Source organism: Pseudophryne corroboree, chromosome 1, assembly GCF_028390025.1.
Source record: "Pseudophryne corroboree isolate aPseCor3 chromosome 1, aPseCor3.hap2, whole genome shotgun sequence".
Classification (NCBI taxonomy): domain Eukaryota; kingdom Metazoa; phylum Chordata; class Amphibia; order Anura; family Myobatrachidae; genus Pseudophryne; species Pseudophryne corroboree.
In genome coordinates, this window is record NC_086444.1 from 834,722,793 (window position 1) to 834,748,182 (window position 25,390).

At 44.3% G+C, this 25,390-nt stretch overlaps 2 protein-coding genes across 8 annotated transcripts in view; one reads left to right on the forward strand and one right to left on the reverse strand.

Annotated features, from left to right (window-relative positions):
* SLC10A6 (solute carrier family 10 member 6) overlaps nucleotides 1-10,022 on the forward strand; it is an 81,778-nt gene extending 71,756 nt beyond the window's left edge. The window contains exon 6 of the mRNA XM_063938658.1: nucleotides 9,326-10,022. Within this exon, the coding sequence (XP_063794728.1) occupies nucleotides 9,326-9,522 (197 nt within the window). The 3' untranslated portion in view covers nucleotides 9,523-10,022. The remainder of the gene's footprint in view (nucleotides 1-9,325) is intronic.
* Nucleotides 10,023-12,721: 2,699 nt separating this feature from the next.
* Nucleotides 12,722-25,390, reverse strand: part of PTPN13 (protein tyrosine phosphatase non-receptor type 13) — a 538,713-nt gene continuing 526,044 nt past the window's right edge. For all 7 annotated transcript variants that reach the window (XM_063919874.1, XM_063919871.1, XM_063919870.1 and 4 more), the window contains 5 exons: nucleotides 17,559-17,649; nucleotides 16,654-16,991; nucleotides 15,226-15,441; nucleotides 13,842-13,904; nucleotides 12,722-13,351 (listed from right to left, as the gene is read on the reverse strand). In XM_063919874.1, coding sequence (XP_063775944.1) covers nucleotides 13,262-13,351; nucleotides 13,842-13,904; nucleotides 15,226-15,441; nucleotides 16,654-16,991; nucleotides 17,559-17,649 — 798 coding nt within the window. In that variant the 3' untranslated portion in view covers nucleotides 12,722-13,261. The remainder of the gene's footprint in view (nucleotides 13,352-13,841; nucleotides 13,905-15,225; nucleotides 15,442-16,653; nucleotides 16,992-17,558; nucleotides 17,650-25,390) is intronic.

The following is a 25,390-nucleotide window of genomic DNA, read 5'->3' on the forward strand; positions in this document are numbered from 1 at the left end:
GGAGTACCTCCAAGGTCTTTTTGGAGTCCAGGTCCACCTTCCATGACCTCAACCACAGAATGCGGCAAGCCAGGACAGACGTAGTCGACGCCCTGGCCGCCAACACACCCACCTCTTGAATATAATAAGAGGCGGTGGTGCTGTGAGACAGGTATCGTCTGGCATTGCCAGATATAACATCGGGCAACTCTTCCTCTAATGCAGGCCTGGCCAACCTGTGGCTCTCCAGATGTTGTGAAACTACACATCCCAGCATGCCCTGCCACAGTTTTAGCATTCCCTAATAGCAAAACTGTGGCAAAGCATGATGGGACTTGTAGTTTTACAACAGCTGGAGAGCCACAGGTTGGCCAGGCCTGCTCTAATGCCTGAACCCATACTTCAATACCTTTAGCAGCCCAGGAGGCAGCAATAGTGGGTCTATGTACAGCACCTGTCACGGAGTAAATAGATTTCAGGCATCCCTCCACACGCTTATCTTTCGATTCTTTCAGTGAAGTGACAGCGGTGACAGGCAGAGTGGATGACACCACTAGGCGGGTGACATATGCACCAGCTGTGAATTTTCCCACTTGTTACATAACTCTGCCGGGAGAGGATTGCGAGCTAAGGCTCGTTTGGAGAGAGGGAATTTCTTCCCTGGATTAGACCAGGGTTCCTGCCTTGATGTCTACCAAATGGTCAGAATGGGGTAATAGATTTTTAGCCACCTTCTGCCATTTAAACATGTCAGTTTTCGTGGTGACAGTAGCAGAATCCTCATCATCGGTGACTTTTTAAGGATTTACTTAATAGGAACCACTAGAGCAGGGACGTCAACTTGCAATGTAGAATCTTCATCAGAAACGCTGATTCAGTGTCTGACAGGACAGTATGTTCCCCTCATCTTCAGATGAAACATCCGAGAGATTTGTGGCTTGTGAGGAGGAAGCAGCCCACTTAGATTACCCAGAGACATGGGATTGACCTGGAGTAGATTTTTGTCTGACCAAGGAATGAGTCAACTGCTGCAACTGGTTAGACAGGTTGTCCGCACAAGGCGGATTGACCATAGGGACTATTTGAGGCTGTAATGATACAGGTGGTCCCATAGGGGGAATTAGGCATTCAACTAGAGTACCCAGTAGGTTTGAGAATGCAGCCCACAGTGGCTCTTGATTGGTTACAGGAGCCAAGGACTGACTAGACAGCTTCCCCCTCTGGTAAATCCTTGGTGCATGCTCTGCATGATGCAGGAGCGTCCACAGACTTACAGCCCTTTCTGTTAGACATTGTACACAAATGCAACACAGAGTGGTTTAGTACGATGAAGCCAGGCAGAGTATAATACCTGCAAATAAATCTGATAGTATGTGAGTCCCCAGAACACAACCCCTGCGAATAAATCCGGTATTATGTTCCTGAGTACACAGTAGAATACACGTAATAGGTAAATACTGTGACGCACTATATAAATGACCCTGACGCACCTAGTCCCTTAGGGTACAGAATATAGTGATAGATCTCTGGGAAACACTGAAAGTGAAACCTCACAGCAGATACAGGCACACACAGTCACATTAGAAATGCAGATAATTATTATATTTCAATGACACTGCAATGAACTAATATATGTATGTATGTATGTATATATATATATATATATATATATATATATACACATACATACATACATACATATATACACACAGCGCGGTCCTAGACCGGAGGTATATATCAGAATACTCGTACAATATATTCTGTAAAAGGTACACTTTTTCTTAACTAACACTGTCTGTATAAAGACGTAGAATACTCAAGTGCTTGTAAAGTCACAGCGCTGTATACAGGCGGCTTTACAAGGGAGACCTTGCCCTGCAGTCCCGGAGACCAGCCGCAGCTATACCTAAGATGGCGCCCAGCGTCTCAGTCAGGGAGTGAGGGAGAGTGTGAGGAAGCTCCAGGGTGGGAGAATCTGCAGTAGATTGGGACGGGCTACAGGTCAAGCGCAGACTCCCCTTTGCTGGGCCTCACCGCCGGTACTACAGAGCCTTATTAACAGGGGCGTTAGTATACCCGACCTGTACTCCTATGCCCTGGTGCATATAGTGGGGTCCCTGCTCGCTAGCAGTGTCCACGCCAGCGTCGCAGTCCATCTCCCTGGACATGCGATCGGAACACGATTTAATGGCGGATCCCGCCTGGGGGACTCTCTTACCTCCACCCCGTAGCAGCCACGTGAACCAGGAGAGCATCTGCGACCATGTGCCTAAAGCCGGAGAGTCTCCACTGCAATTTCTATTTCAGGGCTTCCCAGTGCAGCCCTCCTGGGCTGGTGACCTGCTGCTGCAGCACCAACTGAAAAACTGAGCTCACAGTGCCTGGAGGCAGGGTTACAGAGGAGGCTCCAATGCATTCTGGGACAGCATAAAGCTTTAGCCTGTTGGTGCCTCTGGATCAAGATCAAGTGTACCATGTTGCAGAAAAAAACATTACTGTAGTACCAAAGAATAAATAACATTTGAAAGTGACATTAAATCATACAATGCCTCTTGAGGATAAAACTTCTGGTATAGAAGCTGAACTCTATATTAAGAAAATAAGAATTTACTCACCGGTAATTCTATTTCTCGTAGTCCGTAGTGGATGCTGGGAACTCCGTAAGGACCATGGGGAATAGACGGGCTCCGAAGGAGACTGGGCACTCTAAAAGAAAGATTAGGTACTATCTGGTGTGCACTGGCTCCTCCCTCTATGCCCCTCCTCCAGACCTCAGTTAAGGAAACTGTGCCCGGAAGAGCTGACATTACAAGGAAAGGATTTGGAATCCAGGGTAAGACTCATACCAGCCACACCAATCACACCGTACAACTCGTGATAACTATACCCAGTTAACAGTATGAACAAAAAACTGAGCCTCATTCAAAAGATGGCTCATAACAATAACCCTTAAGTAAAGCAATAACTATACACATGTATTGCAGAGAGTCCGCACTTGGGACGGGCGCCCAGCATCCACTACGGACTACGAGAAATAGAATTACCGGTGAGTAAATTCTTATTTTCTCTGACGTCCTAGTGGATGCTGGGAACTCCGTAAGGACCATGGGGATTATACCAAAGCTCCCAAACGTGCGGGAGAGTGAGGATTACTCTGCAGCACCGAATGAGCAAAGGCAAGGTCCTCCTCAGCCAGGGTATCAAACTTGTAGAACTTAGCAAATGTGTTTGAACCCGACCAAGTAGCAGCTCGGCATAGTTGTAAAGCCGAGACCCCTCGGGCAGCCGCCCAAGAAGAGCCCACCTTCCTTGTGGAATGGGCTTTTACTGATTTAGGATGCGGCAATCCTGCCGCAGAATGAGCTTGCTGAATCGTGTTACAGATCCAGCGCGCAATAGTTTGCTTTGAAGCAGGAGCACCCAGCTTGTTGGGCGCATGCAGGATAAACAGCGAGTCAGTTTTCCTGACTCCAGCCGTCCTGGCTACATAGAGTTTTAAAGCCCTGACTACATCTATTAACTTGGAGTCCTCCAAGTCCCTAGTAGCCGCAGGCACCACAATAGGTTGGTTCAAATGAAACGCTGATACCACCTTAGGGAGAAATTGGGGACGAGTCCTCAATTCTGCCCTGTCCATATGGAAGATCAGATAAGGGCTTTTACACGACAAATCCGCCAATTCTGACACACGCCTAGCCGAAGCTAAGGCCAATAGCATGACCACTTTCCACGTGGGATATTTTAGCTCCACGGTCTTAAGTGGCTCAAACCAGTGGGATTTCAGGAAATCCAACACAACGTTAAGATCCCAAGGTGCCACTGGAGGCACAAAAGGGGGCTGAATATGCAGCACTCCCTTAACAAACGTCTGAACTTCAGGCAGTGAAGCCAGTTCTTTTTGAAAGAAAATAGATAGGGCCGAAATCTGGACCTTTATGGATCCTAATTTTAGGCCCATAGTCACTCCTGACTGTAGGAAGTGCAGGAATCGACCCAGCTGGAATTCCTCTGTAGGGGCCTTCCTGGCCTCACACCAAGCAACATATTTTCGCCATATACGGTGATAATGTTGTGCTGTCACATCTTTCCTAGCCTTTATCAGCGTAGAAATCACTTCATCTGGAATGCCCTTTTCCGTTAGGATCCGGCGTTCAACCGCCATGCCATCAAACGCAGTCGCGGTAAGTCTTGGAACAGACAGGGCCCCTGCTGTAACAGGTCCTGTCTGAGAGGCAGAGGCCATGGGTTCTCTGAGATCATTTCTTGTAGTTCTGGGTACCAAGTTCTTCTTGGCCAATCCGGAACGATGAGTATAGTTCTTACTCCTCTCTTTCTTACTATCCTTAGTACCTTGGGTATGAGAGGAAGAGGAGGGAACACATAAACCGACTGGTACACCCACGGTGTCACTAGGGCGTCCACAGCTATCGCCTGAGGGTCCCTTGACCTGGAGCAATATATTTTTAGCTTTTTGTTGAGGCGGGACGCCATCATGTCCACCTGTGGCCGTTCCCAACGATTTACAATCAGCGTGAAGACTTCTGGATGAAGTCCCCACTCTCCCGGGTGGAAGTCGTGCCTGCTGAGGAAGTCTGCTTCCCAGTTGTCCACTCCCGGAATGAACACTGCTGACAGTGCTAGGACGTGATTTTCCGCCCATCGAAGAATCCTTGTGGCTTCTGCCATCGCCATCCTGCTTCTTGTGCCGCCCTGGCGGTTTACATGGGCGACCGCCGTGATGTTGTCTGACTGAATTAGCACCGGTTGGTTTTGAAGCAGGGGCTCTTTCTGTGTCCAGAAGCATGCCCAAGAACAGCAGACGCGTCGCAGGAATCAGCTGCGACTTCGGGATATTCAGAATCCAGCCGTGCTGTTGCAACACTTCCCGAGATAGTGCTACGCTGACTAACAACTGCTCCTTGGACCTCGCCTTTATAAGGAGATCGTCCATGTACGGGATAATTATAACTCCCTTCTTCCGAAGGAGTATCACCATTTCGGCCATTACCTTGGTAAATACTCTCGGTGCCGTGGACAGACCAAAAGGCAACGTCTGGAATTGGTAATGACAGTCCTGTACCACAAACCTGAGGTACTCCTGGTGAGGTGGGTAGATGGGGACATGCAGGTAAGCATCCTTGATGTCCAACGACACCATAAAATCTCCCTCTTCCAGGCTTGCAATAACCGCCCTGAGCGATTCCATTTTGAACTTGAACTTCCTTATATAAGTGTTCAAGGATTTTAAATTTAGAATGGGTCTCACCGAACCGTCTGGTTTCGGTACCACAAACATTGTGGAATAGTAACCCCGTCCCTGTTGAAGGAGGGGAACCTTGATTATCACCTGCTGGAGGTACAGCTTGTGAATAGCCGCCAGTACTACCTCCCTTTCCCTGGGAGCAGCTGGCAAGGCTGATTTGAGGTAACGGCGAAGGGGAGTCGCCTCGAACTCCAGCTTGTATCCCTGAGATACAACTTGTAGCACCCAGAGATCCACCTGTGAGCGAACCCACTGGTTGCTGAAGTTCCGGAGACGCGCCCCCACCGCACCTGGCTCCACCTGTGGAGCCACAGCGTCATGCGGTGGACTTAGTGGAAGCAGGGGAGGATTTTTGTTCCTGGGAACTGCCTGCCTGATGCAGCTTTTTTCCTCTACCCCTGCCTCTGGGCAGAAAGGATGCGCCTCTGACCCGCTTGCCTTTCTGAGGCCGAAAGGACTGTACTTGATAATACGGTGCTTTCTTAGGCTGTGAGGGAACCTGAGGTAAAAAAGTCGACTTCCCAGCTGTTGCTGTGGATACGAGGTCCGAGAGACCGTCCCCAAACAATTCCTCACCCTTATAAGGCAAAACCTCCATGTGCCTTTTAGAATCAGCATCACCTGTCCACTGCCAAGTCCATAATACTCTCCTGGCAGAAATGGACATTGCATTAATTCTAGATACCAGCCGGCAAATGTCCCTCTGTGCATCCCTCATATATAAGACGACGTCCGTTATATGCTCTATGGTTATCAAAATAGTATCCCTGTCGAGGGTATCAATATTGTCTGACAGGGTATCAGACCATGCTGCTGCAGCACTACACATCCATGCTGAAGCAATAGCAGGTCTCAGTATAGTACCTGAGTGTGTATACACAGACTTCAGGATAGCCTATCCTGAGACGGCAGTGCCACCTTTTTTGATAAGCGTGTGAGCGCCTTGTCCACCCTAGGGGATGTTTCCCAACGTAGCCTATCCATTGCCGGGAAAGGGTACGCCATCAGCAACCTCTTAGAAATCACTAGTTTCTTATCAGGGGAACCCCACGCTTCTTCACACAATTCATTTAACTCATCAGATGGGGGAAAAGTCACTGGTTGCTTTTTCTCCCCAAACATAATACCCTTTTTGGTGGTAACCGGGTTAATGTCAGAAATGTGCAATACATCTTTCATTGCAGTAATCATGCATCGGATGGCCCTTGTGGACTGTACATTTGTCTCATCCTCATCTACACTGGAGTCGGACTCCGTGTCGACATCTGTGTCTGCCATCTGAGCTAGCGGGCGTTTATGAGCCCCTGATGGCCTCTGAGACGCCTGGGCAGGTGCGGGCTGAGATCCCTGCTGTCCCAAGGCTGCTGCGTCATCAAACCTTTTATGTAAGGAGTTGACACTCTCGGTTAATACCTTCCACATATCCATCCACTCCGGTGTCGGCCCCGTCGGGGGCGACACCACACATATCGGCTCCTGCTCCGCCTCCACGTAACCCTCCTCATCAAACATGTCGACACAGCCATACCGACACACCGCACACACACAGGGAATGCTCTGACTGAGGACAGGACCCAACAGAAAGTCCTTTGGGGAGACAGAGAGAGAGTATGCCAGCACACACCACAGCTCTATATAACACAGGGACTTACACTAAACAAAGTGATTTTTCCCAATAGCTGCTTATTATCACAATTGCGCCAAAATTTATGTGCCCCCCCTCTCTTTTTTACCCTTGTTGTAATGGATACTGCAGGGGAGAGCCTGGGGAGCGTCCTTCCAGCGGAGCTGTGAAGAGAAAATGGCGCTAGTGTGCTGAGGAAGAAGGCCCCGCCCCCTCAGCGGCGGGCTTCTCCCGCATTTTGTATAATATGAATGGCGGGGGGTTTTGCACATATACAGTTTTATAAACTGTATTATGTGCAGTTTGTGCCAAAAGGTAATCTAATTGCTGCCCAGGGCGCACCTCCCCCAGCGCCCTGCACCCAACAGTGACCGGAGTGTGTGGTGTGCTGTGGGAGCAATGGCGCACAGCTGCAGTGCTGTGCGCTACCTTAATGAAGACAGGAGTCTTCAGCCGCCGATTTCGTCGCTTCTTCTGTCTTCTGGCTCTGCAAGGGGGACGGCGGCGCGGCTCCGGGAACGGACGATCGAGGTCGGGCCCTGTGTTCGATCCCTCTGGAGCTAATGGTGTCCAGTAGCCTTAGAAGCACAAGCTAGCTGCAAGCAGGTAGGTTTGCTTCTATCCCCTCAGTCCCTCGTAGCAGTGAGTCTGTTGCCAGCAGATCTCACTGAAAATAAAAAACCTAACAAATACTTTCTTTCTAGCAAGCTCAGGAGAGCCCACTAGGAGCACCCAGCTCTGGCCGGGCACAGATTCTAACTGGGGTCTGGAGGAGGGGCATAGAGGGAGGAGCCAGTGCACACCAGATAGTACCTAATCATTCTTTTAGAGTGCCCAGTCCCCATGGTCCTTACGGAGTTCCCAGCATCCACTAGGACGTCAGAGAAATAAGTTTATTTAGCCAGTCAACAGATGCTCTGCAAAGGAGTTTCTCATATTTGAAACATTATTCCTGGTCTAAAAGTGGATTCTAAGTTATTGCCAAAGAATGCACACACAGAAAAATACCATCCATGTACACAAGAAAAATACATGTATACAGCAGGGGTTCTTAACCTCAACCATCCCCAACAGGTCATATTTTGAGGATTTTGGTCTTTTTGAGCAGTTGGGATAATTTCTGAACCAGCAAAATAGATCATCTCACCTGTGCATGATTAAAGTCACAAGAACATGACCTGGCGGTAGTACTTGAGAACTGGAGAAGAGAACCGTTGGTATACAGACACAAATAACACTAACAGGCACAAGTGCTCTCCTGTTGAGACCTTTCTCCCTAAATATCTGTTTCTTTTCCTCCACTGTATCATCCCTTCATCATCTGTATTATCCCTCCAGTATTCAAAGCAAGCTACAGAAATCCCTCCACTAGGTGCTACAGAATCCCTGTCCCTCAGAGGTGCAACTCCAGGTGAAACATCTATCTTTACAGATGAAAACTTTGCACAGCAACCCTTCTGTTCATTACATTCTTTTAGGATGCATCATGGTACTTAAATCACTTGCCTGGCGTGGTCATATCAGATGCAACCAGTCAAAGCCCACTGTGCTGCTGCAGGAAGAGAACCTTCCTGCAGCTGCCACTGTCAGAGGGACCTCCCAGACCCTCTGCTTTCTAGTTCCCTTCCCCCTGGGCCTGCCATGCTAATGATCTCTACTGATCAGTCAGACCAGCAGCACCACCCACCCCGCGGCTGCAGATAATAGCAGCTGCTGGAGAAATGTTAAGAAGCACTCGTCACCTTTCCTCTGAACCCCTAGGAGGCTGCAGAGAAAAGCAGGCATGGGAAACTCTGAAGCCGCAATAGTCCAACGGCGATGTTCTGAGGTTTGAAAAACCAGAGCTCCTACAAATGTTTTAAGAAAAAAAATAATTCAAATTTTTTTTTTAGACAATAGTTTTGTTTAAATATTATATATACAGATGTAGCCACGCTCATCGTTGCTACATGTAGGCGCATTCGGGCCATATTTGCGGCAACTGCATGCCTGTCTAAGACACATCCCTTAGACGCACACGAGCCCAATTTGCATGAATGGGGGTGGCAAAAGACCCGGCTAGGCGCGCCGGGAGTGGCTACAATGAGCGTGGCTAAATCTGTATGTTCTTCTCACAATTCAATCATAAAAAAACTTACAATTTCTGAGTGGTTTTTGGAAAAAATATTAGACAGTTAAATGGTTAATGGTCACGATACTCATGATTACTCATTTCCAATCCTCTTGGACACTTATACCTCCAAACAGTAATTGACTGGGTCAGTTTTACCTGTTAGGACAAAGTGAAGTTCAGAACTATAGTGTAAGTGAGCAACGCAACTAAGTGGTTAGGGGGCAAAATAACTGACAGGAAGGGAAAAATCTGATCATCTCTCATCCAGGTTTTGCATATTTATTAAATATTGCCTGTAATGTGAGAGATGTACTTTACTAGTAATGCTATATTGTTTATGTTTCAGCTTATCAGCTGTACAAGAGAAAATTTTACAACAGACGTAAACAAACTTCTATGAGCAAGTCAGAAGAATGCATCAGAGTGAATGAACTAATAATCAACGGAAATGTCAATCCCAGCTTTGAATATGATACAGAATCAGATTCACCAACAGGGCAGTTATCTGTAATATCTGCAATTTCTAAGGATACCTTTCTATGACAGTGTACACATGGCCAAGGCTAAGGGACTGGCAGAGACAGACTAATGTTAATGTTTTGTTTGATACAGTAGCATATTTATTTCCAATGTCATGAGCGATATTCTGATGAATTCCGTTACAAAATATCTCTCAGCGGTGTATGCAGGAGTGTGGGCAGACGGTAAGGTTTTAACTGGGCAGCAGGTGAGCGCCATGCATGTTAGGTCAGCCATGTGCTCCTGCATGATGAAATTTTTAACACTACTTACTATTTATCTATATATATATCTATATATATATATCTATATATATATATATATTAGAATACAAGGTCCCTTTTTCCAAGCTGACATATAACTTGTTCTGCACCTCCCAGGTAGTCTCCTGCTAGTGGTGTCAATGGATAAAAATAAAAAATTTACCTCAGGTGCGCCAATAGTAATTTTAGGTACTGTTAAGGGAATGCTCCCTATAAAATGTGTATACCTTTTTATCAAGTTGTGTACCCCTTTTGTCAAATTGTCACTCCTATTTAGAAACTATTAAAATTGATAACTTCAATAAGAAACATGAATATTTATTCTTGGTATAAAGACAGAGGTAAAAACATTCTCAAGACATATACAATGAGTTTACATAAATGGTAACATATAAACCAGCCTCTATTTACCAGCTAAGATGTTTGGATATCACCTCACCCTTATGGGTGTGAGCTCATAGGTGAATGACTCCTAGGAAGGATGCAGGCTGCTACGATCATCACGTGTTTCGTCCACATGCAGGACTTCATCAGGGGTATAGTTCAAAAGGAAATTATTCAATTCAATGTACAATCTTTAGAGGAGGTTAGTTTTTTTCACTTAATCAGAACTGGATCTCCAGATTGACTTTATAGAGCCAAATTAATCTTCACAGTAATATAACCATAAAGGTGTATCATGTACTCTCAATGGACTTAAAGAAAATAGGACTTAATCCTAAGTATGGTGGTCATTCCGAGTTGTTCGCTCGTTGCAGTTTTTCGCAACGCAGAGATTAGGTGGAAAATGCGCATGGGCTTAGTAATTTAACACAAAACTTTGTAGATTTACACAAGCTCGAGCGACGTTTTTTCAACGCTCGAGTGATCGTAGTGTGATTGACAGGAAGTGGGTGTTTCTGGGCGGCAACTTGGCGTTTTCAGGGAGTGTGCTAAAAAACGCAGGCGTGCCAGGAAAAAACGCAGGAGTGGCTGGGGAAACGGGGGAGTGGCTGGCCGAACGCAGGGCGTGTTTGTGACGTCAAACCAGGAACTCAACGGACTGAGGTGATCGCAATCTAGGAGTAGGTCTGGAGCTACTCAGAAACTGCAAGGAATTATTTAGTAGCAAATCTGCTAATCTTTCGTTCGCTATTCTGCTAAACTAAGATACACTCCCAGAGGGCGAAGGCCTAGCATGTGCAATGCTGCTAAAAGCAGCTAGCGAGCGATCAACTCGGAATGAGGGCCTATATGTGTATCTCCCTCTGGATCATTGTCTGGAACAGGAGAGCAAAGCTGCTTGAGGGGATAAAAGGACTGCGTGTCAGTCATGACAGTTGCTGAGATACCTGAAAAAGGAAAGGAGTCCTTCTTGAGTAATAGTGACACTGCATATACACCATGGAGTTGGGGCAGGACTTGAGCGGAAGAAGCCTTTACTTCCAGGCGTTATCATTTTAGTGGTGTATCCTTTAGTAAGATCCACAGAGCACAGATACACTTCAACACAGGAAGGGAAAATAGGGCATTCTCCATTCCTGCCGCTGTGGGGGCGAACACATTTCTTTCCGATCTTCCGACAGCCTCCTGAGGTGACGAGAAGAAATGTGCTTCGTCAGGCGCACAAAACAATTGATTTCTCCCTTTAGAGTGACAACTCTTTTACCTGTAAGGTCAGAGGGGGGGACTATATAGTGTGTCCTAGTCTATATTTCTGTGTAACCTTGTATGTGCTTCAGACCTTCCTGTATGTGTCACCCTGTGTGTATCTGTGTGACTTCCTGTTTGTGTCTGCATTACTTGGCTTTTATGTATGGATCTGTGTGTGTCTGCATGGCATTGTGTGACTCTGGACCATAGAAACCATCCTGCCATAAGTGCCCCCTTCTGCAGAAAGCCTTAATCCAGATCTGAGAGACTGTAGATGTGTGCAATGAAAGTAACATCTATGACACAGGGAGGAAGGGATCAGAGTTCAGTCACACTGTTACTACATTCCAATTTGCATAATTTCTGTCAGTAGTCAATTTTATTATAGCTATAGATATCAGTTAATGAAAGGGCAAGGCAACTAACACAATTACTATAGGCTCCAAGATTGTTGCAGCATAGCAAGGAATCTACCTAGACTTATCTGCATCAGAATTATGAGGGAGGTGGATATTAGTTGGTGGGAATGGAGTAAGGTGGATGAATGTGGGTGAGAATGAGAGGAGATGGACGCAGGTGGGTGGGAATGGGAGTAACTGGATTCTGGTGAGTGGGAATTAGGGGCGGGGGGGAGAGATTCTGGTGGGTGGTAATTGGGTGGGAGGAGGCAGATGCTTGCGAGAGTTAATTGGGGAGGCGGAAGCAGGTGGGTGGGATTTAGTGGACATTGATTCTGGTGAGTGAGAGTTGGGGAAGGGAGATGCTTGTAGTTGGAATGGGGTAGATTGATGCTGATGAGTGGTTATGGAGGGAAGAGGATGCAGGTGGGCAAAATCAAGGGAAGTGTATGTGAGTTGGTGGGTCGTAATGAGGGGAGAAGCATACTAATTTGTATGAATGTGGATCCTGTTGAGTGATAATGGGATAACATGGATCCTGATTTGTGGAAATCTGGAGATATGAATGCGGGTGGGTGGGAATGGAAAGTGGTGGATCTTGGTGGGTGAGAATGGGTAGCAGTGGAGCCTGGTGGGTGGTAATGGGGAGTGGTGGATCTTGGTGGGTGGGACTGGGGCGTGGTGGATCCTGGTGGGTGGGAATGGGGCGTGGTGGATCCTGGTGGGTGGGAATGGGGAGTGGTGGATCCTGATGGGTGGGAATGGGGAGTGGAAGATCCTGGTGGGTGGGAATGGAGGGAGACAGATACAAGTGGGTGGGAATAGAGGGTGGCGGAATGGAAAGCTTGCAAAAGTGAATTTCTGAGGCCCCACATTTCGTTGAATCTTACCAAGTCCCCACAATATAAAATTAAGACATATAGGTGTATGTATATTTTAAATTGTATTTTATTTACAGGATGAATAATGTACGTACCTATTCATACAGTCAGGCACACTGTAGCTTTGTTTGTTTTTTGTAAAAGTATATAAATAGTACATAAAACTCTATATAAGTAAACATTATAAAATGTAGGCAATAATTACAATAAACATACTACATTTTGGTCTATAGAAATTTAGTTTTTTTACATACTGTGTTCAAGTATCAACTAGAAAACTATTTATTTTTAAAATACATGAAAAAATTGCTTGCAAATATACATGCGTACCATGTTAACAAACATGTATACAATCGTAACACATTTACTGTATCTGTGCTAAAATACTGAATTTACAACCCTTTCTGTCATAAAGAAAAAAAAAAAAGCAGCATAAACAACTGCACTTGGCATCCACTGAAGCTGGTACCCGGCGAGCTTGATATAAGTAAGCTACTAAAATGCAGCTCTTGTTCTTTAAATATTATTTACTGGTATATAAAAGTCCCCTAGTTGGGGGTTATGTCTCTATGGAGAGATGTAGGAGACACTATGGTTCGGAGGATCCTTTTTGATGCTCTTCTAGTTGAAGTCGTTTCAGAATATACAGGATAACTTGATAGCAAAAAATGTATTGCTCCTGTAACAGAAATATGAACATATGATGGTTATGTTTATTGCAAAGAGGTGTGAACATGTATAATGCTTTGTATACTTGCTGGAATCTATCTTACAGGACAGTAGTTTTAAACCATGTTTCTATCACTGAATATCCGATAAAAATTGGCTTTTAGCCCTTTATAGTAACAACCAGGGACGGACTGGGGCTAAGAAACGGCCCGGTCAACAGGGATGCGTGCCACGAGGGCATGGCCTTGCAACACGCCCTGCCTCAGCATACCAGCCATGCAGAGCACCGGGAGGTGAACTGCTCGGCCAGGTGTTCAGCTGGTTGGACTGAAGTGCCAGATGGACAGTCCGGCCATGTTAAGCCTATTTGAAATCCTGATTCCAGCGTTCTGACGTACCAATTAAAAACTCTATTACCATTGCTTTTATGTCCACACTTATATCAAACACACGTAAGTGGAAAAAACACAGTTTGTTGATTCAGTGCTAAAATAATTTACCTCTGTTTGTATCATCCCGTGCCTCTGAAGCCTCATTGTTCGCACCAAATCTGAGATGTTGAACTGGGTTAGGAAAGAGAGAGCAAAAGTAAAGTTATACATCATGGCAGTAAATATCTGAATGAAGGAAATCTTGTTATAAAAATAGAACACACTCTCCCAAACCATTAGAAACTGATAATTGCGTCTCTCCACTCTCCTATGCAGGGTGCATTGTAATACAGTACAAACTCTCATTGCAGTTGTATATGAAAGTTGACTACTTACTGTATATGCAAATTCAAACAATTCCAGTTGGTTAGATCAAATAACTTTTCCTACTGCTTGGAAAGCAGGCATAGCTAAGTTCGGTAATTCAACCATAAGCCAACATAAACATTAATAGTTATTATATGAAGAACCTCTACTATGAATGGAGGATATAACATTTTATAACCTTTTTTTTTTTTTTTTTTTTTTTAAGGTGCAACTTTTGAAATTACCTAAAGCAATATTCTAAAATGGTTTAGGGACTGATCTAATAAAGTAATTTAAAGTTGGCATTACCCATTGCTTGATAAAAAAATTACTGTATCTTAATCCTGCATGTACATTCTATTTGTGTTCAAAATTATTAGGATTGTAACACTGTGATTAAAATCTATATACAGGTTGAGTATCCCATATCCAAATATTCCGAAATACGGAATATTCCGAAATACGGACTTTTTTGAGTGAGAGTGAGATAGTGAAACCTTTGTTTTCTGATGGCTCAATGTACACAAACTTTGTTTATTACACAAAGTTATTAAAAATATTGTATTAAATGACCTTCAGGCTGTGTGTATAAGGTGTATATGAAACAAAAGTGAATTGTGTGAATGTACACACACTTTGTTTAATACACAAAGTTATAAAAAATATTGGCTAAAATGACCTTCAGGCTGTGTGTATAATGTGTATATGTAACATAAATGTATTCTGTGCTTAGATTTAGGTCCCATCACCATGATATCTCATTATAGTATGCAATTATTCCAAAATACGGAAAAATCCCACATCCAAAATGCCTCTGGTCCCAAGCATTTTGGATAAGGGAGACTCAACCTGTATCTGTTATAATGAAGCTGGAACTGTCTGGGTATTCCAGATTTGTACTGGTAAATTTCCCACAACTATTGCATTTTTTCATAACAAGTTTTGAATCCAAGATGACAGATGTAAGACTGCTCTATACAGGCAAGAGTGGTTTCACATCGGCCATCTTGTATTCAAAAAGAGGCTGCCTCTGCCCTGGAAACCAGCTGAGATGCAGATAAAAGATGCTTAAGGTAGAGTTTGAGGCTGCCTAAAGGTCACATCTATGGAGATCTGTATGTCTCACACTGATATGTACTTTACTCACCTCTAAATCCTTGCTGATTAAACCCAGCATGACATCTATACATATGAGTGTGCCTGAGCGCCCGATGCCTGCACTGCAGTGAGTGATAATGGGACCACATTTGTATATGTGTCTCATGTAGGAGATGAAAGTGAGGAGTTGTTTTGGATCAGTTGGTGTGTCATGGTCTGGCCACGCGGTGAAGTTTAAATGAGCTATGTGTCGTACTTCTCCAGCCTGTAATAAAGGAAATATTAAAGAACAATGAATATGTATACATTTAAACTGATGGCATGCAGGATGTTGTAATTGCTAGCTGCCTTGGGCAGAAAGGAAGTCTCGATCTATGAAGTCATTGGCCTCTTAATGCACATATCAATGACCGTAATAACTGGTTGCAGATAGAGCTGTTATACATATTTGCTCTACTAACAGTAATGAAAATAATTACAAAGATCTCAAAATAAATGTGGTAATCCCAACTAAAGAAAAAGATCTGTACACTATACATACCCTTTATGAAGTACAAACAAGAAAAGTTGATATACTGATATACATAACTCTTGTCGACATTCATAATGCTGCCAAGCAACAAGTGAACCTCAGAATGCCGACATTGGAAGCATGACACGTGCAATCTAATGGAATGCATTTCATGCGCGCCAGCAGTATAATTGTAAACACGATAATTAACTAATGTATTAAGATTTGGTGTACTACCCATGCCAATAAAATGTTCAAGTAGCACTTTTTGGTCTTCTGGTGCTGGCGTGCCAAGGTTCAGATTTGAACATTCTAAACCAAGTATATTATTTTATTAAGCCTAAAGAAATGTTATCTTCTACAGTATTTTTGCTTTTACCTGATATACAAGAGTTTTTGTCAAATAACATTTCATAAAGGTGGTAAGAGTAAATAGTGTCACACACAGAATCATATGTGCCTCAGCTAGTGACTTTTTACTTACTGTGCATATGTTCTAGGTTGCAAGTAAGCAGACGATTCAGAGTCATATGGATATCAGCCATTTCTCTGACTGCTTCTCTGGGTGCAACTATGCCAACATAAGCAAGAGAACCATTTTGTGGGTGTATTGGGGTGTGCCATGGGTATAAGCATTCTGCACCAAGTTCAGACGGATCTCCTGCACCTGGCATGGGCATGGTGTAAGTGCTGGTGATGATGACAGCTACGCTTGTGCAAAGAGGTAGTGGGGCAGCTGGTGCATACGTATGGATGAGAGTATAGTCACTCTAGTATTGTTTGCAATTCATTCAGACCTGCGTCTGACTCAAAATCAGGCCCAATGAATGAAAATACAAGAGGAGGGCAGGTAGTCAGCAACATGTAGCCCAAAAAAAGCTGGAAATATCACAACATTTTAGCTTGCTGTGTAAATCGGAAGATACTATAGTTATTTCATGTTTTATAGCACAAACATGTTCTTACCTGAATATCCTGTAACTCTATGACTCTTAGGACAAAACTTTCCAGTTGCTGTGTTTTCACTAGTGTAAGCTGAAGTTCATTAGTTATCCATAAAGGTCTATCGTGCTCATCAGGCCAGTACCTCTGACATTTTATCTTCCCTCCTTCCACTTCCTGCGTCATCATAGCTATGACTGTGGACTTTTGCTCCCATACCATCTGCCAGAAGTCTGGGACTGTACTGGGAAGAGGTCCCTGGCAAGCAATATAACAGAATTCCTCATTGCCAACTGGCATTTTGATAAAACTTGCATTGATGTACGCATCCACTGTTCCAAGAGGCACTCTGGTGGTATCATCTGTAACAGTACATAGCAGCAACAAATGTATCCATTATCAGCATGTAGACATATTGATGTAAGTAGCGACAAAAACTAGATAGAGTTTAGTAAAATGCATGGCAAATTTTAGGAAAATATAGCCACCATGTTATTGGTATACAGGCACCTAGCATTCTGTGTCACAGGCAAAGCTGTGTGATGTAAGGAGCAGTGTAAGGTAGCAGTGATTGGGGAAGGAAATGTAGTGCATGTTATAATTAATCAATATAGTTCTACTAAGTGTGGGTGTATTGTTAGTATAATCAATGCTGGAACATGAACATGAACATGCAGACAACGTTGCTAGAATTAATGCATCTGCAAAACTGGTATAATCAAATGAGGACCTACAGTATGATATAGTAAATATGGTTTAGCTACAAATAGTTACAGCTATTCTACTGCAAATGTGTATTTTTTTAAAATATATTAATGAGAGTATACTGAATTCACACGTAGTTTTACTACATTATGGAGTAAGTAAAACATAGTACACATGCTGAAAACACAAAACACAAACATGCATTATATTCGACGAGCACTTACATGGAAGTATATTCTTGTATCTGTTTTTCCTCTTATTGTCCTTAGTTTGTCCAATTAGACATTCATCCAGTGGCTTTAAATCTTGAATGATCTGTGGAGATTAAACAAAAAACAAAACTGAAGGCAGAGTACGCCCTATTTGGAATAAGAAAATGTAAGTTAGACAGTAATAAATATTGCTCTATCATCCTATTGGGAAACACTGCACTATGGTAATACATGGAACAAGCCAATTATGTGCAGATCAAGGATATTTATGGGAGAGCAACAGTAATGCATTTACTGCGCACCATGATGGGGGTGCTAGGTAAAATGAGTAATGTTGTTTCTGCAATGTGTTACCATTAGGAGTGTTCCCATGCACATTGCCAACTTACATTTAAATTGCCCCCACAGAGTCTCCTTCAGGACATTGGAACTTTAAATATACAAAACTCGGCCCCCCGTTTACCTATCCTGCTGGGCACTGAGGTCACGATGTGTACACCCATTTGCTGAGCCTCTTGCATGACTTTGCATGGTGCATATTCCAAAAAATGGGTGCACGCAAGAATGGGTGATGTATAGTCGTAAGCATTATGATCACATCGACAAAGTGGTACAACTGGTCTGTAATGGGGCTTACTGAGATGCTTATGAAACATAGGGCACGTAAAACTAACAGACCGCTGGAGAATTGAAAACATCCCAAAAACTATGCCAAGACCAACTGATAATTGAATCCTATATTAAAAGACAGCGTTTAAAGTGATTTGGACATGTCTGCAGTATTGAGCCTAAAAGAATACCATACCAGTGCCTAAATAACACATGCCTGGATGAAAAATAGCACGTGATGCGCCAAAGAAAACATGGCTAAAGCAGGTTGCCAAAGACCTTCAACCATTGCACTTCCATAGTAATAATGACAAGCAAGCCGTCCTAAAACCGATCCCAGTGGCGTGCACCAACGACAATTAAATCTAAAGGGCCATACACACTAGACGACTATTGTGAATGATATGGCCGATAACGACGATGGTGACCTCAGTGTGTATGGTATGGCCCTAGCGACGGCCGATGCGTGCACCAGTGCTCATTAATAGCAGGTCGCGGGTCGGCCGTGCATGCAGCTCAATGTGAGCGATGTCACTTGTGACATCGATCATCTCGGCATGTGTGGTACGGAGTCGTGATGAGCGATGTGCACAATGGGGGTGATACCGAGTTGTTTGCTCGCTAGCTGCTTTTAGCAGCATTGTACACGCTAAGCCGCCGCCTACTGGGAGTGTATCTTAGCATAGCAGAATAGCGAACGAAAGATTAGCAGAATAGCGAAAAGAAATTTCTTAGCAGTTTCTGAGTAGCTCCAGACCTACTCACAAATAGCGATCAGTTCAGGCCGTTTCGTTCCTGGTTTGACGTCACACACACTCCCAGCGTCCGGCCAGCCACTCCCCCGTTTCTCCAGACACTCCCGCGTTTATCCCTGGCACAACTGCGTTTTTCCGCACACTCCCAGAAAACGGTCAGTTTCCGCCCAGAAACACCCACTTCCTGTCAATCACACTACGATCACTTCAACGATGAAAAATCTTCGTTCGGGCGTGAGTAAATCTACTAAGTTTTGTGATAAAATACTAACCGCATGCGCACTGCGAACCATGCGCATTTTTGCCTTAATCGCTCCATTGCGAAAATCGGCAATAAGCGAACAACTCGGAATGACCCCCAATGTGACATTGCTCCTCCTCCCAGAACCTTCCTGGCTGCATCTTACCAGCTGCTGTCGCCCGCCGCGAGCGCAGAGTATGGGGCCACACTGCTCAGCCTCTTCAGCGTGTACAGCTTGAGTCACCGCTGTCCCACCAATGTACAGTACCCATCCACTGTGCCCCCAATGATTTTCACCCACTGCCCCACCAATGTACAAGCCACATTTTAATAAAAATCCTTCACTGTGCCACCAATGATTTCCACATATAGATATATGTGTATATATACAGTATATATATATATATATATATATATATGTGTGTGTATATACAGTGTGTATATATATATATATATATATATATATATATACACACACACACACACACATATATATATATATATATATATATATGCATATATGTAGATTCCAAATGTGTGCGACACTCAGAGCTCAATAACAAATAAAGGAGCCACAAATGGCGGTCATATTTATGTGTATGTATATATATATATCCCAATAGGAGTGGCACTCTGTGGATTTTTCAGTAATTGACAACTCAGACAAAGGGTATCTGCACTGCTGCGTTTTGGTTTATTCAACCGTCATCAGGCAAATACCCTTTGTCTGTGTTGTCAATTACTGAAAAATCCGCAGAGTGCCGCTCCTTTTGGGATATATCTATTTGAATGGAGGTTCAACGCTGATGGCACCCGGTGAGCTGCTATGTGTTTAAATGTGGAGTGCCGAGTATCTGCTACAAGTGTGTGTGTGTGTGTGTGTGTGTGTGTGTGTGTGTGTGTGTGTGTGTGTGTGTGTGTGTGTGTTTTTTCTGCATACTAGTCCATTCCAATTCCAGGAAATCTTTGGACCGTGACTTCTCCTCTATTAATCCCGTAGTCCACCGGGTCACAAGCATCTATAAAAAATATAAATAGTGGAGGCGCTGCATAGTGCATTAAGAAATGTATTTGATTAAAATCTAACAGGTACAGTGTCCCAAATCACGGCTTCCCGTACCATTAAAAAAAAACTGTGTGGGCTGGTTACCACATGGTTTAAAAAAAATGATACTCCACCAGGCAAAGCTTCAGCTTCCTTCAGCTCCTGTCGAGATCCTGCACCATGCTATCTAATTTCTCAAAACCGGGAATTTCTACGCATCGGATCACCTCAGAATGAGCTATCTGGTGCTGTGAGCCTGCTGTGGTGACCTCATGTCTCCCTCCCGCCCCCTACAGTCGACCAATGACCGTCGCCTCTCCACCGCCCTGGTCACTGCTTCCCATGCTCCTGTTCAAGACTATGCCCATGCTGCACCCCTTCAGTGGAACGCACTCCCCCGCTCCATTAGACTCTCCCCGACCTTGCAAAGCTTTAAACGGGCACTAAAAACCCACCTATTCATCAAAGCATACCCTCCAGATGCATAACCCAGTCCTGAAGCCGCGCCTCCACCCCCCTGCCTCAGGCCGTGAACATCTCAGCTTTGCTTGCATACTGCCATCAGGCTAACTCCCGCTTGCCTGCACCTCTTGTCATCTGTCTGTCGCCCCTCCCCACTAAATTGTTAGCTCTTCAGAGCAGGGCCCTCTTTCCTCTTGTTATCTAAGCCCTCATCTCGACACATTTCACTCGCAGCTCTCCCCTACTCAAAGACCATCTTTACCCTGCTAGTAAAGGCTCATCTCCATCTATGGCCACCAGCCTCTAGTAGTACGATGATCATTCCCTCAATACTTACATCTTAGCTATATTATGTCTTGAGAATGTGTGGAGCTCTATGTTACCTGTACTCTATTTCTGTTATTTATTTACTGTAATGCTATGTTTTGTCTCCCTGCACTGTCCTTTGTACGGCGCTGAGAAACACATGTGGCGCCTTATAAATAAAATGTAATAATAATAATAATGTCAAAGGGCCTCCACTATTTATATTTTTAGATATATTATATTATATATTATATATATATCCCTATACTGCTCAAAAAAATAAAGGGAACACTTAAACAACACATCCTAGATCTGAATGAATGAAATATTCTTATTAAATACTTTGTTCTTTACATAGTTGAATGTGCTGACAACAAAATCACACAAAAATTATCAATGGAAATCACATTTATTAACCCATGGAGGTCTGGATTTGGAGTCGCACTCAAAATTAGAGTGGAAAAACACACTACAAGCTGATCCAACTTTGATGTAATGTCCTTAAAACAAGTCAAAATGAGGCTCAGTAGTGTGTGTGGCCTCCACGTGCCTGTATGACCTCCCTACAACCCACAAAAGTGGCTCAGGTAGTGCAGCTCATCCAGGCAAGTAGGTTTGCTGTGTCTGTCAGCGTAGTGTCCAGAGCATGGAGGCGCTACCAGGAGACAGGCCAGTACATCAGGAGACAAGGAGGAGGCCGTAGGAGGGCAACAACCCAGCAGCAGGACCGCTACCTCCGCCTTTGTGCAAGGAGGAACAGGAGGAGCACTGCCAGAGCCCTGCAAAATGACCTCCAGCAAGCCACAAATGTGCATGTGTCTACTCAAACGATCAGAAACAGACTCCATGAGGGTGGTATGAGGGCCCGACGTCCACAGGTGGGGGTTGTGCTTACAGCCCAACACTGTGCAGGACGTTTGGCATTTGCCAGAGACCACCAAGATTGGCAAATTCGCCACTGGCGCCCTGTGCTCTTCACAGATGAAAGCAGGTTCTCACTGAGCACATGTGACAGACGTGACAGAGTCTGGAGACGCCAAGGAGAACATTCTGCTGCCTGCAACATCCTCCAGCATGACCGGTTTGGCAGTAATGGTGTGGGGTGGCATTTCTTTGGGGGGCCGCACAGCCCTCCATGTGCTCGCCAGAGGTAGCCTGACTGCCATTAGGTACCGAGATGAGATCCTCAGACCCCTTGTGAGACCATATGCTGGTGCGGTTGGCCCTGGGTTCCTCCTAATGCAAGACAATGCTAGACCTCATGTGGCTGGAGTGTGTTAGCAGTTCCTGCAAGACAAAGGCATTGATGCTATGGACTGGCCCGCCCTTTCCCCAGACCTGAATCCAATTGAGCACATCTGGGACATCATGTCTCGCTCCATCCAAAAACACCACGTTGCACCACAGACTGTCCAGGAGTTGGCGGATGCTTTAGTCCAGGTCTGGGAGGAGATCCCTCAGGAGACCATCCGCCACCTCATCAGGAGCATGCCCAGGCATTGTAGGGAGGTCATACAGGCACGTGGAGGCCACACACACTACTGAGCCTCATTTTGACTTGTTTTAAGGACATTACATCAAAGTTGGATCAGCTTGTAGTGTGTTTTTCCACTCTAATTTTGAGTGTGACTCCAAATCCAGATCTCCATGGGTTAATAAATGTGATTTCCATTGATAATTTTTGTGTGATTTTGTTGTCAGCACATTCAACTATGTAAAGAACAAAGTATTTAATAAGAATATTTCATTCATTCAGATCTAGGATGTGTTGTTTAAGTGTTCCCTTTATTTTTTTGAGCAGTGTATATAGTCAGGTCCATAAATATTGGGACATCGACACAATTCGCATATTTTGGGCTCTATACCCTACCACAATGGATTTGAAATTAAACAAACAAGATGTGCTTTAACTGTAGACTTTCCGCTTTAATTTGAGGGTATTTACATCCAAATCAGGTGAACGGTGTAGGAATTAGAACGGTTTCTATATGTGCCTCCCACTTTTTAAGGGACCAAAAGTAAAGGGACAAACTAAACAACCCTAAATCAAACTTTCACTTTTTAATGCTTTGTTGCAAATCCTTTGCAGTCAATTACAGCCTGAAGTCTGGAACGCAGACGCTGGGTTTCATCCCTGGTGATGCTCTGCCAGGCCTCTACTGCAAATGTCTTCAGTTCCTGCTTGTTCTTGGGGAATTTTCCCTTCAGTTTTGTCTTCATCAAGTGAAATGCATGCTCAATCGGATTCAGGTCAGGTGATTGACTTGGCCATTTGCCTTAAAAAACTCTTTGGTTGCTTTCGCAGTATGCTTCAAGTCACTGTCCATCTGCACTGTGAAGCGCCGTCCAATGAGTTCTGAAGCATTTGACTGAATATGAGCAGATAATATTGCCTGAAACACTTCAGAATTCATCCTGCTGCTTTTGTCAGCAGTCACATTATCAATAAATACAAGGGAACCAGTTCCATTGGCAGCCATACATACCCACGCCATGACACGGCCGCCACCACCATGCTTCACTGATGAGGTGGTATGTTTTGGATCATGAGAAGTTCCTTTCCTTCTCCATACTCTTCTCTTCCCATCACTCTGGTTCAAGTTGATCTTTGTCTCATCTGTCCATAGGATGTTGTTCCAGAACTGTAAAGGCTTTTTTAGATGTTGTTTGGCAAACTCTAATCTGGACTTCCTGTTTTTGTGGCTCACCAATGGTTTATATCTTGTGGTGAACCCTCTATCTTCACTCTTGTGAAGTCTTCTCTTGATTGTTGACTTTGACACATCTACACCTACCTCCTAGAGAGAGTGTTCTTGATCTGGGCAACTGTTGTAAAGAGGTTTTTCTTCACCAGGGAAATTTTTCCGTGGTCTTCCGGGTCCTTTGGTGTTGCTGAGCTCCCCGGTGCATTCTTTCTTTTTAAGAATGTTCCAAACTGTTGATTTGGCCACACCTAATGTTTTTGCTTTCTCTCTGATGGGTTTGTTTTGATTTTTCAGCCTAATGATGGCTTGCTTCACTGATAGTGGCAGCTCTTTGGATCTCATATTGAGAGTCGACAGCAACAGATTCCAAATGCAATTCACACCTGGAATCTACTCCAGACCTTTTTCCTGCTTAATTGATGATGAAATAACGAGGGAATAGCCCACTCCTGCCCATGAAATAGCTTTTGAGTCGATTGTCCCATTACTTTGGTTCCCTTAAAAAGTGGGAGGCACATATAGAAACCGTTGTAATTCCTACACCGTTCACCTGATTTGGATGTAAATACCCTCAAATTAAAGCGGAAAGTCTGCAGTTAAAGCACATCTTGTTTGTTTCATTTTAAATCCATTGTGGTGGTGTATAGAGCCCAAAATATGAGAATTGTGTCGATGTCCCAATATTTATGGACCTGACAGTATACTGGATGTGCGGTGCCCGGCACTCTCTCCGTTAGTAATGTAATACCTGGGTCCCCCCGTCCTCCCCGCAGTGGATCATGCATACAGAAACGAAAAAGGCAGCGGCACTCCAGGATTTAAACAAGTGCTGTAGTGTATTTTAAAAAAGCGTCACATGAAAACCAACGTTTTGGGGTCCTTAGCCCCTTTATCAAGGTGTGAATATTAAAATATGTAAATAAGGTGCCAATTCCAAAGATATCTTTCGTCTTTCAAAATTGTTTGAAAAATTGCTTATGGGCCCTACACATTAGGCGATATGCCGCTGAGGTGCCCGACGGCCGACCTGGCAGCGGTGGGGGAGTGACGGAGGGAGTGAAGTTTCTTCACTCCCCCCATCACCCGGCCCCATAGCAATGCATGCTAATATGCATAAGATTGTCCATACTGGCTTGCATGTATAAGTGACCCGGCACCAACGATGAACAAGTGCGGGGCCGCGCATCGTTCATCATTGGTGCCTACACACTGAACGATACGATGTCTAGTGCCTATAAAGTGTGTACACTCAATTTCGTTTGTCAGGGCTCTGGGAAATTCAAGGGAAATTGCTCATCTTCCACATTGTTCATCTTTCACATTGGTCATGTCTTCTAGTGTGTATGGGCCTTAAGCCTTACTGACATAGGTAAAGTACAATAAGGGCGAGGTTACGTAAATGATGGCTACACAGACTTGGACAAAGACGAAAATATGTCTCTTTCTGCAGCTAGTATACTGCAGGGAACAAATACATACTGATGACATAAGCTGAAATTTGCACAACTCAGTGTATTAGCGTATATATTTAGTCAGACTGAGATGGTCAGAAACGGGGCCAAATCCTGTCGACTTTGGCCCTGTTTCCCTCAAAAGTACGTGAATCGGCAGCTATACCGCCGATTCATGTACTATTCGACAAGTCGAATTCCCAGACTTGTCGAATAAAAACAGCTGGGACTGAATAGGTCGAATCACGATTCGACCGTAAAAAGTCAAAA